The sequence below is a fragment of the Cyprinus carpio genome, chromosome B15 (genome assembly GCF_018340385.1).
Source record: "Cyprinus carpio isolate SPL01 chromosome B15, ASM1834038v1, whole genome shotgun sequence".
NCBI lineage: Eukaryota > Metazoa > Chordata > Actinopteri > Cypriniformes > Cyprinidae > Cyprinus > Cyprinus carpio.
This window is the reverse complement of record NC_056611.1, coordinates 25,029,594-25,045,330: the sequence shown is the minus strand read 5'-3', so window position 1 is coordinate 25,045,330 and position 15,737 is coordinate 25,029,594. Positions and strand designations below refer to the sequence as shown.

Sequence of the window (15,737 nt, the reverse complement as noted above, 5' to 3'; positions counted from 1 at the left end):
TGTCGTCATCACAGGCCTGTGGTGGGGGCTTGTAGTCAGTGATGGTCTGAATGGCTTGCCACAGGCTCCGTGTGTCTCTGCTGTCTGTGAAGTGAGTCTTGCTGTTTTGAGGGCTGCTTTATCTCCTGATCTGAATTCTTCATCTCTGGTCTTTAGCAGCCCACGAACCTCTGCTGTCATCCACATCTTCTGGTTTGCACGTGTGGTGATGGTCTTGGTGATTTACACACAAATCATCAATGCAATTTTTGATATAAGCACTCACAGTTTCAGTGTATTCCTGCAGGTCTGTGAGGTTATTGTAGGGGGCTGCCTCTCTGAACATGTTCCAGTCTGTGCACTGAAAGCAGTCCTGTAGTTTTGAGGTAGCATCATCTGGCCAAACTGTGATGAGTTTTGAGCTGGTTTGGCGAGTTTCAGAAGTGGTCTGTATGCTGGAACTAGTGTAACAGAGATGTGGTCAGAGTACCCGAGGTGGGGGCAGGGGACAGCCTTTTCTGTTGTGTAAACATAGTCCAGTGTGTTTTTTCCCCTTGTTGCAAAGTTCACATGTTGGTAGAACTTTGGCAAAACTGTCTTTAAGTTTGCGTGGTTGAAGTCACCTGTGTGATGAGTCCCTCGTTACTTCCACTAAGACCGGTCAGTGGGTGTAGTTGGAAGGCTCGTCAATGGAATTGCGTACACCTGTTCCTTCCCTATAAAGTTTCAGCTGTTATAGATAGAACTGATCTGGAGTCTGTGAACTTTTATTATTTCTAAATGATTACTATTACATTACTATGTTCAGTGTGTTCTCCATGTTCAGTGTCTAATGAATGCTCTGTAGTGTGTATATTACTGACTAATTTGTGTGTGATTTGAAAGCTTTGTTTGATTTTGAGAACAGGTGAAATGGTTTTGAAGTGATTGTTTGATTTTGTCAGAAGAGTCAGGTTTTCTGTGAATTTAGTTTGAAGATTTGGATTTGTGTTTAAGGTTTTGAGAAAATGAGTGATGATTTAAAAAAAAAAAGTGTTTTAGCAATTCAGAAAAACTGTAAAATTAAAATGTTGCAGAAGTACATTTTTAAGTGAGTTATCAGCAAAACCTGAGTTCATCAGCAATTCTGTGTGAGAGTAAAACAATAAAACCAGATCTCTATATCCACAGCACAACATCTGTTATATAATATATCATTTATTGCGTGATTGTACTGTTACGCTCAAAGTCAAATTAACATGCCATCATTAATTACAGGTCAAAAGTCTGAATTTATCAGTTTTCCCAACAACTGATCATAAATCATTAACCTACAAATTCATATTGTACTTCTCTTATATATATTAAGGTAAACAATCCAAAACCTTAATAACTATAATTACTTTTAATGCTTTGAGTTGATTTTATTCAAATCAGAAATTTAAATAAATATATAATTTTGTGTGTGTGTGTGTGTGTGTGTACAGATAAAAGGGTCCCGTTTCTAAATATACCATTTTAATAGTGAATTCAAGTTAAGTATTTTAAGTGTTTGTGGGCATTTATGCATCTATGTGCATTATGACTATGAGTGTACTTATGTTTTTTTTTTAATCTTTCTAAGTCCTTATATGTAAAATGATTTTGATGACGTCTGTGAAGTGAAGTTTACACTGACCCTTCATTTCAAATAGAGTTAAAAACACAATAACTGCCATTTAAAGGGAGCTCTAACAATCTTTATATTCCTTTATTTGCATGTTACATGATTAACAGAGTTCATAAGCCTCATTTTCTCACCAAAAATTACAATCTTTTTTTTTTCTTAAACTCACTTTTGAAATACAACAAATTCAAATGACTTTATTTCCATTTCAAACACTTCATGAGTTCTTTACAGTGCAGAAAGGTTTAAAAAATGACTGCGGTAATTTTAGAGTAAATTAACAGTTAGAAAATGTTCATTGCTTTTCATGAAGATGTCAGTCGAACGAGCCGGAAAATCTTTTTCTAGAGACTCCGGCGTCCCGTAGCAGAAGAGGATCGACAAAAACACAGCGTCCACTTTTCTCGTCATACTACAGAGCATCAGGAGTAACACACTCACACACACACACGATGAAATTAAAGCCAGCTGATCCTCATCGAGTGTAACTGTTAAACACACACGCTGTTCAGACAGAAAACACACAGACTTCAGGACGCTTGACTTTGGATCGGATCAAACCCAAATAACGGTGTTCAGCTTCTGTGGACTACAGGAGACACGACTAGCCCTTAAACCAGACGCCGAGCCACACGTGGGTTCACCCAATCAGAGCTCACACGCTGAAAGCTTATTGGCTGAGAGAGCTGTCAATCAAAGGGCTGAAGAGCTCAGGAGGGATTTGTAATACTTTTTAAATGTCTTTAATATGCAAATGTGTACACAATCTGCTCTTTGAGAGCTTCAAAAGAAATAATACTGATAAAAAATAAAAAAAAATCAATGACAAAGAAAACGAATGCGTGTGTGCGTGGATTCAGTGTGTGTACATCATCTCTAAAATGGCTTGTTTTATATCATTTTCTATAATCGTTTGGCAGTCAGTGGATTCAGCTCATTTCTGAACAACTACTTTTATAATAACTAATGAACAGAAATGATGAGTGTCTATAAATAAGAATAGTAGTGCAGCCGCTTCAAAGGTAAATCTAGTTTTAGAACGAGATATTTAAATATTTGCATTAAAAATCTTTACGTTTAGTATCTAATTTAATTTGTTACAGGAAGCATCAAAGCGCCACCGCAGATAACGAACTACTTAAGAACCTGAACTGAAGATTCGTTTCGTTTCCATGTGAGGACACTCGATTCAGAAGAATATTTACAGACGACAGACGCGACGGGATGCGCAGCGAATCGAAGCGAAGCATTCATTGGTGTCGTACAATTCAGAGTTCATACGATTTCACAGACACGCAGAAGACGAGGTCAGGACACGAGGGTCTGGACGAATCTCACGCTTTACCACGGTAAAAATCATTCCACAGCATTCTACAGGTTTCCCTCCAGAAGAGTTGTTTTTTATGAGAGAGAGAGAGTTCTCAGATGATCCAGGCTTACACAGGAACCCTGAAGAAACACCTGCAGATCCGCCGGGAGTGGGAGGGGTTTAGTGTGTGTGGGCGGGGCTACACATGTGGGAGGGTTTAAGGGCGGGGTCTGTTCTGCCTCTGTGAAAAGATTCTCTGATCAGTCTTCACAAACACAGACAAATGTGAGCATCTCAAACGAGATCTGATCTCTGAATCTCTTCATGATGAAGATTCAAAAAGAAAATACTGTGTTTCAGTTCCTTCTGCTAGTCATTAGCTTTAAACCACATCTAAACGACTTTACATGATTCTAGCGTTCCTTCATTAGCTTACATTAGGCAGATTTGGGAACAGGCTGCAGGGTATTATGGGAAAACACAATGAAATGAACCATTTTTCTAGACACTCCGTGTTTCTGTGGTAAATCACACACATGCACTCAGACGACAGACAGACGCGCGTCACTGGAATTAAGTGTTTGAACCGGTTAAATGACAATATTCTTGTCTTAAAAAGAGCACCTTCTTTCTTTTCTCCATGTCATATTTTTTTCCTGATAATAAGACGGCCGTCCTGCCGGGGCGTAACGGTGAGCGTGGATGGACGGATGGAAACAGTCTGAGATGATCGAGCGCGTTCAGAGCATCAGCGCTGAACATTAACACTTCAGAAGAGCCGAGAGAACAGACAGGAGGAGGAGCCAGAATGATTGACAGACGCAGCCTGAGGCGTTGATGTCCCGCCCAGTGCCAGGTTCTGAGAGAGAGAGACAAAAAGAGGGAGGAGTTAACAAATCAGTGATGTGCTCACACACACACACACACACACACACACACACACACACACACACACACACACACACACACAAGCAAACACACACCACACACACACACACACACACACACACATTTTTCGTAGAATTCTAAAATGTTGATTTGTTCTACTTTTTAAATGTATATACATGCATGTTTTTGTTGCATATCTGTTCTAGATTGAATGTAAACACTATGCTTTGGCAATACATTGTAACAACTGCCAATGAAGCACATATTGAACTGAATTGAGAGAGACAGAGAGAGAGAGAGACATGTTGGTAAACTGCGCCATCTGCTGGTCGACATGCTGAACTATATCAGTGTGTGTGTGTGTCTGCGTGTGTTTGATTCTCACTGTAGAGGAACACGCTGGCGTTGTGGATTCCCAGTCTGTTGGTGGCGACACACGTGTAGTTTCCGTAATCGTCCTCTGTGACGTTTGCTACCACCAGCAGTGTGCGAGAGCCGCTGATCTGAATACTGACGCTCTGAGAGCTGGACAGTCTGACAAACACACAACACTGACAGATTATTATTACTGTAAATCAGCTTTACTGTCTGATGGCAGACGGACGAACACTAAATAACATACAAGATCTGATGCAGTTCAACTGTCAAAATCTAGTCCTGAATGTATTTATTATTAGATTTATTAATTTAGATTATTTACTGATTTCTGTAAGAACCTTAATTTTCTTAAAATTACATTTATGCACTTGTGTTCATTCATTCATGTCGTTTTTATACTGGTAATAGACAGACAGGATGAATTTCCCTGTGCAGCATTTTTATTGTAAATCTATAACTATTAAAATGTTTTTTTTTTTTTTTTTTTTTTTTTTGTTAATTGAAATAAAATATAATGGAATACACTATACATATTAGATGGAATATATATATATATATATATATATACATACACACACACACACACACACACACATACATACAGTTGAAGTCAAAAGTTACATCTTGCAGAATCTGCAAAATGTGCATATATGCAACTATTTCAGAAGGTTCAAACGGCCACTGAAGCTCCAGAAGGAGAAACCATGCATTAAAGGGAACCTACCAGTATTATGCCCCTTTTTACATGATGTAATATTGGTCTTGGGTGTCCCCAGAATGTGTCTATGAATTTTCAGCCAAACATACCCAATAGATCATTTATTATGAAAGCTGGAAAATGTCATTTTTGGTGCATGTCTAAAAAAGAGCTGTTTAGAGTATGGCTTTAAATGCAAATGAGCTGCATATTCCTGCCCGTCTCCAGAAGAGGGCATCGCGTATACGTCTCTCTGCATTGCATATCTACTGTAATAAACAGGTGGTAGAAGCAACATACCCAAAAGCGAGGGAGCCGGTGTTTAGCCGAACATATAGGAAGCCAAAAGCACTAAAAACTGGACAAAACAGAGCTATGTTACAGAGCTCGATCAATGGACCGAGCCGCGTGACTGCTCTACCAAACAAATCTTGTGCTACAAATGGCGCAAACTTATCTCACAAGTGAGACTGATCAGTTAAAAAATACTTAATGTACACACACAAATACGGTTAAAACGCTTAGCACTATAACGATATGACATTCACCAAGGAGTCTGAAGTGATACACGTATTTAGGTAGATTTTGAAGCGCATTACCTTGAAAAGTGAAAGTAATCCACAGCGTCCTCAGCAGCTCAGTTGTTGGGATAAAATGAAGACTCTTATGTTCAGTCTTACATCCAGACACAGAGCACAGGGATTGCTTGCGAGACATTGTTGACATTGCATCTGTTCGAGCGCGAAGAACATGGAGGACAGCATACAACCACTGAGGGTGGAAACTATAGCAATGCAGAGCTGTCAATTAGCTGCCGTGGGCAGGGCCTGTGCAGTGTGACGTCACATTGCATAGAGAATGAAAACGGCAGGCCTAGTGAGACTGACTTGGTTTAAAGGAGATTAAAAAATGAGGAGTGGATGGATTTTTATCAATGTAGGATGGTTGTGTTCTCACACTGCCAACACACATTAAACACCATATACAAGTGGAGGGCGGGCGGGGGGTGAAAACCTTTGAACAGAATGGAAATACATTTTTTTTTATTTGCCTAATTTAGTACTGCCCTTCAGAAGATAGTTACATGTTTCCCAGGAGACAAAATAAGTTAAATTTACCCTGATCTTCAAATTCAAAAAGTTTTCACCCCCCGGCTCTTAATGCATCGTTTCTCCTTCTGGAGCATCAGTGAACATTTGAAACTTCTGTAATAGTTGCATATGAGTCCTTCAGATGGATCTCAAAATCATATAGTCATTGTTGGAAAGGGTTCAAATACACAAAAATGCTGGAAAACCAAAGAATTTGTGGGAGCTGAAGGATTTTTCTGGCAGTTTAATTGTAATAACAACTATCACTAAAAAAAAAAAAAAAAAAAAGCTTATTCAGTCTGATTAGTGACAAAGGGCTCAGAGAGGAGTATGTTAGTGGGAGGGGGGAGTGGAAGGACCTGGGGATGTGGGTTCATAGTTAATTCCCAGTTCCTTCCACCCCCCTCCCACTAACATACGGTGACATGCACCAGTCACTTTGTGCAACATTGGTCTGCTCACTACCTCATTCAGCATAGAATGACGTCATTCTACTACCTCTTCAGTCAGTTTAAATAAAAGAACTTTCAATCAGTCACTTTAATCAGACTGAATAAGCTTTTTTGCACTACAATCTTTTTATCTGCACTGTTTGTTTGCCTTGCGCTGCTTTATTTAACTTTAACTTTATTTTTTCTTTTTATTATTATTAATTTTAATTTATTTTTATTTATTTTTTACATGCCCTTATTTGTATAGTTGTATTTTATCTTTTATATTTAATCTGTATCTATCTGGATTTTTTGGCTCTACTGTTAGTGTTATCTGTATGCACCATGGGTCTGAGAATAACACAATGTGGAAGAATTGACAATAAAACAGACTTGACTTGACTAACAACACAGTATTAAAAAATCAAGTGGATGTAAACTTTTGAACAGGGTCATTTCTATAAATTCTACTATTATTTTTTCTTGTGGACTATATGTAAACATCTTTTTTTTGTGATTAACTTTTTATTTTTATATTAACAAAATAACATCCATTCAAAAAAACAAACAGGGAAGGGGGAGCAACATACATATTATCAATAATTGATAATCTCAAAGGAAAAAAAGAAAAAAAAATTATATGGTCATTTCTTTATATAGTCCAAAATGTCGGAAAAAAACATTGCCATGCATCAACAGTTCCAGGTTTAGCTCCATTAATTTGTGCCGTTGTACACTCACAGGCCACTATCCCAAGGAGGCTATGATTCCATAATGTTTTTGCACACATTTGCGCAGTAAACCAGTTTTGTATTATTGTCTTCTTTGCAGCTGTAAAACCAGCAAACAACATTCTCTTCTTTAATATAACTTATAAAGGAGTTAGAATCGTCATTGAGAGGACATAAACATGGATTAGATGTGTAATCAAGTTGTAGTAAAAAGGATAAAACAGTCCATAGATTTACATCAACTGGACATTCCCAAAACGTGGAGAAAAGTACCTGATGATACAGTGTTATAGATATGGCAGTTACAGGTAGATTGCAGTTTCATTTTGAACCTCTTCTAAGGTGTTATGTATGCTCTATGGATGACTTTAAATTGGATAAGACAATGAGCCAAGTTTTTAGAAGTTAAGATTAAATTAGACCACACTCTTATGTAAACATCTTTTATGTTAAATATCTTATTCAGGTCAGTACTAAATAAAAAGTAACATGCATTTTGTATGATCCCTCTTATTTTGGTAATATATATATATATATATATATATGTGTGTGTGTATGTACTGAAGCACCACAATGAAATGTATTTTTAAAAGTAATTTTAAAAAGTATTTCAGGGGCTACAAAATACACTTACAGTCTTATAGTTTATATTCTACATTTAGGCTTTATCCATTATTTTTATTCAAACATGTTATGTTCACACGTTACAGACAAAAAATTAAGTTGCTTGATTATTCTTCAAATGCGAAATGTGTATTTATTTTCTTGGACTGAACTATACAGAGAGCAAAATATATTTTTAAATGCTTTAAAACTATATTTATATTTTTTAAAGATATTTTTAAAAATATAAAAAATGGACAAATATTTACATTATACAGTATATATACATATATACATTATTCTATTTGCTATATTCTATTTGCATCCTACAGTATCACACATGCTTTGAGAACGTTCTGGGGAAGATCTGTGTTCTCTGAGCGACTGACCTGCGCTCGTCTCTGTACCACTCAAACTCAGGCTGAGGAACCGCAGATGCCTCACAGTGCAGGACTCCAGCCTGTCCCACCGGTGTCTCGGAGCTCCGCACCTCCTTTATGTATGGCGGGTCTGTGGAGACACATATCAGTCTGATCTCACACAGTCTGCTCTAACACACACAGAATGAGCCACACACAGTCAGATCTCACATAGTCTGATCTCTCTCTCTCTCTCTCTCTCTCTCTCTCACTCACACACACACACACACACACAGAATGAGCCACACACAGTCAGATCTAACATAGTCTGATCTCTCTCTCTCTCTCTCTCTCTCTCTCTCTCTCACACACACACACACACACACACACACACACACACACAGGATGAGACACAGACAGTCTGATCTCACACATAGTCTGATCTAACACAGTCTGATCTCTCTCTCTCTCTCTCACACACACACACACACACACATACACACAAAGGATAAGACACAGACAGTCTGATCTAACACAGTCTGATCTAATACAAACAGATCTCATACACAGTCTGATCTCACACAGTCTGATCTAACACAGTCTGATCTAACACAGTCTGATCTAACACAATCATATCTCATACACAGTCTGATCTAACACAGTCTCTTTAAGGACTCTCTTGAAGAGATTGTTGCTTGTTTAAAACCTTCTAGCTGCCCTCAGGATGTGAATCCCACACATTTTCTTAAGCAAGTTTTTCAAGCTATTGTCCCTGATTTGTTGTCTGTCATCAACAAATGTCTTTTTACTGGGACTGTACCCGACTGCCTTAAACATGCCTCTGTTCTGCCTCATCTTAAAAAAAAAATGAATATTGAATAATTTTCACCCAATCTCAAATGTACCTCTCCTCTCAAAAATTTTAGAAAAAGGAGTCCTGAGCCAACTTTTACCTTTTTTGAATGATAACAGTATACACAAGAAATTTCAGTCTGGTTTGAAAGCCCATCACAGCACTGAATCAGCCCTCTTAAGAGTCATGAATGATGTAATCCTCACCACTGATACTGGGCAGTCTGTGGCTTTGGTCTTGCTAGACCTTAGCTCTGCATTTGACCTGGTTGATCACAATATTCACTTATCACGTCTAGAAGCATATGTGGGCCTACGAGGTATGGTGCTACAATGGTTTTGCTCATATTTAACCGATAGTAGTTACTCTGTCTACCTTGGGCACCATTCTTCCTCTGATATACATTTAAGTTCTGGTGTCCCTCAGGGCTCTATTCTTGGCCCGGTACTGTTTAATCTCTACATGCTACCTTTGGGTTCTTTTTTTTTCAAGATATGGTGTATCATTTCATCAGTATGCTAATGACACACAAATTTATCTGCCTATAAAGTAGGGGTGGGACAATATATCGATATGGCGATATATCGTTGTCCTCCTCTATGCAATACGAGAATCGATATCTGGCGCCAAATATCAATATTTTAATAAATTACAATAAGGCGCTCTATATATACTTCCCTGCTCCCAGCATCTAAAAATGCTAAAAAAGGATTCCACCTTCTTTTCAAAGCGCTCTGAGCAACCATGAACCGCATTCTCTATGAAGATGGGGAAGCATGAGGAACTGAAAGATAAACAGATTTCCAGCCAATGTATTAGCTCTACTGCTATATATATGTTTATGGAAATGAGAACTAAAAAACTGCCCCAGAACAGCTATCAGCGTGAACCATAGGCACCGATCACGTTTTTACTGCGAGCATATATTCAGTCCATGAGTAGTCTAACTTCTCCGCTCGGATCGCAGGTGGATTTCCCTCATTAGCTATATGAGTGAGAGAGTGCCGCCGGCGTGTCCAGTTTTATCTCAACAAAACTGAATACTCTCCCTCTCTCTCAGATATCAAGATATCTTCAAGTGCATGTCATACAGTGGGCACCAACCGGCAGAAACATAAATCTGCACCTGCAGCATGGACGTCGAAACAAAACCTCTTTAGAGCCGTAATGCAGCGCAGAAGTGTGCAGTGTGTGTGTTTGCCACGCGTCTACATGTGAAATAACAAACCTGAGTGTATATATATATGTGCTATGTGCTGTGGTTAGGTCTTGTTTCTATCATCTTCATCTTTTAGCAAAGGTTAAGCCCTTTTTGTCTGGTAAGAACTTTGAAACTGTCATGGATGCATTTGTAACATCCTGACTAGATTATAGTAACACTTTGTACATTGGTGCCTCTTAGACATTTGTCACATGCTTATAGTTCAAAATGCTGCAGCCCGGCTCCTCAAAGGGAAGCGTAAAAGTGATCACATCACACCGGTTCTGATTTCACTTCACTGGTTACTGATCAAATACAGAATTGATTTCAAAGTTTTGTTATTTGTTTTAAAGTTTTTGCGGAACCAGACACCACAGTACCTATCTGAACTACTGCAGCCGCCTTCACAGTCTAGATCACTTAGATCTAGGGACTCTGATTTACTATATGTTCCTAGAACCAGACTTAAAAACAGGGGTAATCGCGCTTTGGTGGTCATCGGTCCTAAGTTATGGAATAGCCTACATCAGATCCGCCCAAACCTTGTCAACTTTTAAATCTGACTTGAAAACTTACATTTTCTCCATGGCTTTCAACATACCTTGATTCATATCGCCATTAATATCTTTTGATTCTAGCTTTTCTCCTCTTTTATATCTTTATTTTATTTTTAATTTTTTCTTACTTTTATTGTTTCTCTAGTGCTAAAATGCTTTGTGTCTTTATTGCCTGTCACTTTTAGCCTTGTAAAGCACTTTGGTCAACACCATTTGTTTTTAAATGTGCTATACAAATAGACTTGTATTGTATTGTATTGATCTCACACACAGTCTGATCTAACACACACCAGATAGGACACACATCAGTCTGATCTCACACACAGAGGATGAGACACACACAGTCTGATCTCAAACATCTACTCACAGTTCACCACCACGTTGACGTATTTGACATCAGGAGTGGAGACGTCATTGCTTGCTTTACACTCGTAACGGCCGGCCTGAGAACGAACAATCCCAGAGATCTCCAGATACTCGCCCACGTCCAGAGCCTCGGCTGAGAAACACACACACACACACACACACACACACACACACACACATACACAATCATCAGTGTCCAGCAGAGGGCGCATGTGAGGCTCCTCAGACACCTGCCTCACATCACTAACTTCAGCTCTAACATCATATATAATAAAATATCACAATATTCCAGCAACATCAACAAATCAGACCTGACTAAACAGAATCACACTTAATAAAACAAACAGCTGGTGAGATTGAACTGATAATACAGAACATGAGCAACATCAGACCGACAGGAGCTTTAGTGATCTGATCATTTTTATCATTAATTAAAACATTCTCTCTCTCTCTCTCTCTCTCTCTCTCTCTCTCTCTCTCTCTCTCTCTCTCTCTCTCTCACACACACACACACACACACATACACACTCACATAAACACACACAAACACTAAACTCAGATTCTCTCTCTCTCTCTCTCTCTCTCTCTCTCTCACACACACACACACACACACACACACACACACATACACACTCACAGAAACACACACAAACACTAAACTCAGATTCTCTCTCTCTCTCTCTCTCTCACACACACACACACACACACACACAAACTCTGATCTGGTCAGCTTTTCTTCGAGAAGTTGAAAAGCGTTTCAGAACACAAGTGAGTGGGGGGGGCTCTTTTGCATATTCATGTTTTATTCATAAGCATCATTTACCACAGTGAGGCACAATGCATTTATTTAGGGAATACTAATTTATGTAAAACCATGAAATTGGCAAAGTTCAGCAAAACCGAAAGATCACAGACACACACAATAAATACACATAATGTTCACACACACACACACACACACACACACACACACACACACACACACACATGCACCTCCTGATTCTCATTCTCATTTATTCATGTCAACACACTTGTGTTGTAGTTTATTCCTCACACACACTCACACGCCTGTGATCTGAATGCTTTAATGCATCTATTAATACTCATTCTTTCTTACGCAGTGTTAATGAGCAGCTAATGATCAGGTGTGAGTTAGATGCGTTTTTAAAGTCATTTTCAATATTTGTGAAACACAGCTGAAACGACTCGATCACAGTCATGTGATGCATGACGTCTCTGACTGAACCGCTCAGTGCTGGTTTAGAGCCGGTTTAATGTTACAGCAAACTCTGATAACACTTGATTAATGTTCCAGCTGTTGTGTTAAGAACATTAACAGTAATGTTCCAGGCCTCTATCTCCGACCTTTAGTGACCTTCTGTGGAAAAGAGGATCTCCAACCATTACAGCATCGATCCACACACACACACACACACACACACACACACACACACACACACACACACACACACACACACACACAGATGGTCAATACTTTAAACAGCATTCAGCTCTTTTCAGTAAATGCAGCTCCCAGCACGTCTACAGCAGTCGATGAGAAAGATCTTCAGGACAACAGATACACTGTGAGCATGAAACCACTGATCAACACACACACACACACACACACACACACACACACTAATCAAACCACAGCCGCTCCACATGAATCACACATACACTTCTCTCGCTGACACTCTTTCGACTTCCTGTCTGACAGAAAGAGAACATGCTGACAGAATCCAGGTCAGAGCACTTGAAGGATCTTCTGTGAGTCTGAAGGACATGCGGACACTGAACCCACGATCCCTTCAGACTGACAGAGCCTTCACAATCAGGACAGCAGCACAGGCACCTTATGCTTTGTGGTCACTAGGTAGCTCTGGGTGGTTGCTAGAGTGATGCTATGTGGTTGCTATGGTGTTCTGTGTGATGCTATGTGGTTGCTAGGGTGTTCTGAGTGATGCTATGTGGTTGCTAGGGTGTTCTGAGTGATGCTATGTGGTTGCTATGCAGTTTTGGATGATGTGCTGTGGTTGCTAGGGTGTTGTAATGTGGTTGCTAGGGTGTTCTGAGTAATGCTATGTAGTTGCTAGGTAGTTTTTGATGATGAGCTGTGGTTACTAGGGTGTTGTGGGTGATGCTTACTTGGGTTGCTAGGGTGTTCTGAGTGATGCTATGTGGTTGCAAGGTAGTTTTGGATGATACGATGTGGTTGGTAGGGTGTTGTGGGTGATGTGATATAGTTGCTAGGGTGTTTTGAGTATTCACAGCTTCCACTCACATCCAGACTGTGGAGTTTCTTTTTCATTGGACTTACTTTTCCGGATCACTTGCAGTAACTTGGATTGTATATACACAGGTGGACACTCACATTGGGACTCAACGACACACTGGGATTCTTGGACTGTTTTTAGGATAAGGACAAAATACCTGTATTCTTTTAACAGACTGCGTTTACCTGGTTTTATAGTGTTGTTTTAAAGTCTTTTAATGTGAACCTGTAAATACACCATTCTTGTTAACCATATTTTGAGTTTCAAGTTGAGTTTGAGATTTCAATTGGGGCTGAGCGTTACATGGTAAGTGAACATTCATGTACTGTAATGCAACAGGCTACCGCTAGCAAGCAGCTAACCTTTTAGTGGCTCCGTAGAACGCGTTTTTTTTGTCAGGCTTCATTCGGGAACACCCCTAACCCCCCCACCCCCGATGTCATTGTCCATCATGATGTTTCACTGTAGACATCGTCCGAGGCCAATTTGGTAGACATCGCCCAACCCTAGTTTCTAGGCAGTTTTGGATGATGTTCTGTGGTTGCTTGGTAGTTATGGGTGGTTGCTAGGATTTGTGGGTGATATAATGTGGTTGCTAGGCAATTCTGGGTGGTTGCTAGGGTGTTGCGGGTGATGTGATGTGGTTGTTAGGTAGTTTTGGATGATGTGCTGTGGTCACTAAGCAGTCATGGGTGGTTGCTAGGGTGTTGCGGGTGATGTGATGTGGTTGCTAGGTAGTTATGGATGATGTGCTGTGGTCACTAAGCACTCATGGGTGGTTGCTAGGGTGTTGTAGGTGATGTGATGTGGTTGCTAGGTAGTTATGGATGATGTGTTGTGGTCACTAAGCACTCATGGGTGGTTGCTAGGGTGTTGTAGGTGATGTGATGTGGCTGTTAGGTAGTTTTGGATGATGTGCTGTGGTCACTAAGCACTCATGGGTGGTTGCTAGGGTGTTGTAGGTGATGTGATGTGGTTGCTAGGTAGTTTTGGATGATGTGCTGTGGTCACTATGCACTCATGGGTGGTTGCTAGGGTGTTGTAGGTGATGTGATGTGGTTGTTAGGTAGTTTTGGATGATGTGCTGTGGTCACTAAGCACTCATGGGTGGTTGCTAGTGTGTTGCGGGTGATGTGATGTGGTTGTTAGGTTTTGATGATGTGATGTTGTGGTCACTATGCACTCATGGGTGGTTGCTAGGGTGTTTGTAGGTGATGTGATGTGGTTGTTAGGTAGTTTTGGATGATGTGCTGTGGTCACTATGCACTCATGGGTGGTTGCTAGGGTGTTGTAGGTGATGTGATGTGGTTGTTAGGTAGTTTTGGATGATGTGCTGTGGTCACTAAGCACTCATGGGTGGTTGCTAGGGTGTTGTAGGTGATGTGATGTGGTTGCTAGGGTAGTTTTGGATGATGTGCTGTGGTCACTAAGCAATCAAGTTTTGGATGATGTGCTGTGGTCACTATGTGATGTGGTTGTTAGGTAGTTTTGGATGATGTGCTGTGGTCACTATGCACTCATGGGTGGTTGCTAGGGTGTTGTAGGTGATGTGATGTGGTTGCTAGGTAGTTTTGGATGATGTGCTGTGGTCACTAAGCACTCATGGGTGGTTGCTAGTGTGTTGCGGGTGATGTGATGTGGTTGTTAGGTAGTTTTGGATGATGTGCTGTGGTCACTATGCACTCATGGGTGGTTGCTAGGGTGTTGTAGGTGATGTGATGTGGTTGCGGTCGTTTTTGGATGATGTGCTGTGGTCACTTATGCACTCATGGGTGGTTGCTAGGGTGTTGTAGGTGATGTGATGTGGCTGTTAGGTGTTTTGGATGATGTGCTGTGGTTCTTACTAGCACTCATGGGTGGTTGCTAGGGTGTTGTAGGTGATGTGATGTGGTTGCTAGGTAGTTTTGGATGATGTGCTGGGTCACTAAGCACTCATGGGGTGGTTGCTAGGTGTGTGTGTATGTGATGTGATGTGGTAGGGTAGTTTTGGATGATGTGCTGTGGTCACTATGCACTCATGGGTGGTTTGCTAGTGTGTTGCGGGTGATGTGATGTGGTTGTTATGTAGTTATGGATGATGTGCTGTGGTCACTATGCACTCATGGGTGGTTGCTAGGGTGTTGTAGGTGATGTGATGTGGTTGCTAGGTAGTTTTGGATGATTGTGGCTGTGGTCACTATGCACTCATGGGTGGTTGCTAGGGTGTTGTAGGTGATGTGATGTGGTTGCTAGGTAGTTTTGGATGATGTGCTGTGGTCACTATGCACTCATGGGTGGTTGCTAGGGTGTTTATGTGATATGGTTGCAACAACACATGATCTGCAGCACACATGGTTTAATAGGAGATTTTCCAGCAGCTGACGGGCTGTTTCT

The 15,737-nt window shown here is 40.3% G+C and overlaps 1 protein-coding gene across 1 annotated transcript in view; it reads right to left on the bottom strand.

Moving 5' to 3' along the window:
* Positions 1-1,692: 1,692 nt before the first annotated feature.
* Positions 1,693-15,737, bottom strand: part of LOC109060434 (limbic system associated membrane protein) — a 100,668-nt gene continuing 86,623 nt past the window's right edge. The window contains exons 4-7 of the mRNA XM_042739966.1: positions 11,090-11,221; positions 8,142-8,262; positions 4,207-4,355; positions 1,693-3,792 (exon numbers count right to left, since the gene is read on the bottom strand). Coding sequence (XP_042595900.1) covers positions 3,695-3,792; positions 4,207-4,355; positions 8,142-8,262; positions 11,090-11,221 — 500 coding nt within the window. The 3' untranslated portion in view covers positions 1,693-3,694. The remainder of the gene's footprint in view (positions 3,793-4,206; positions 4,356-8,141; positions 8,263-11,089; positions 11,222-15,737) is intronic.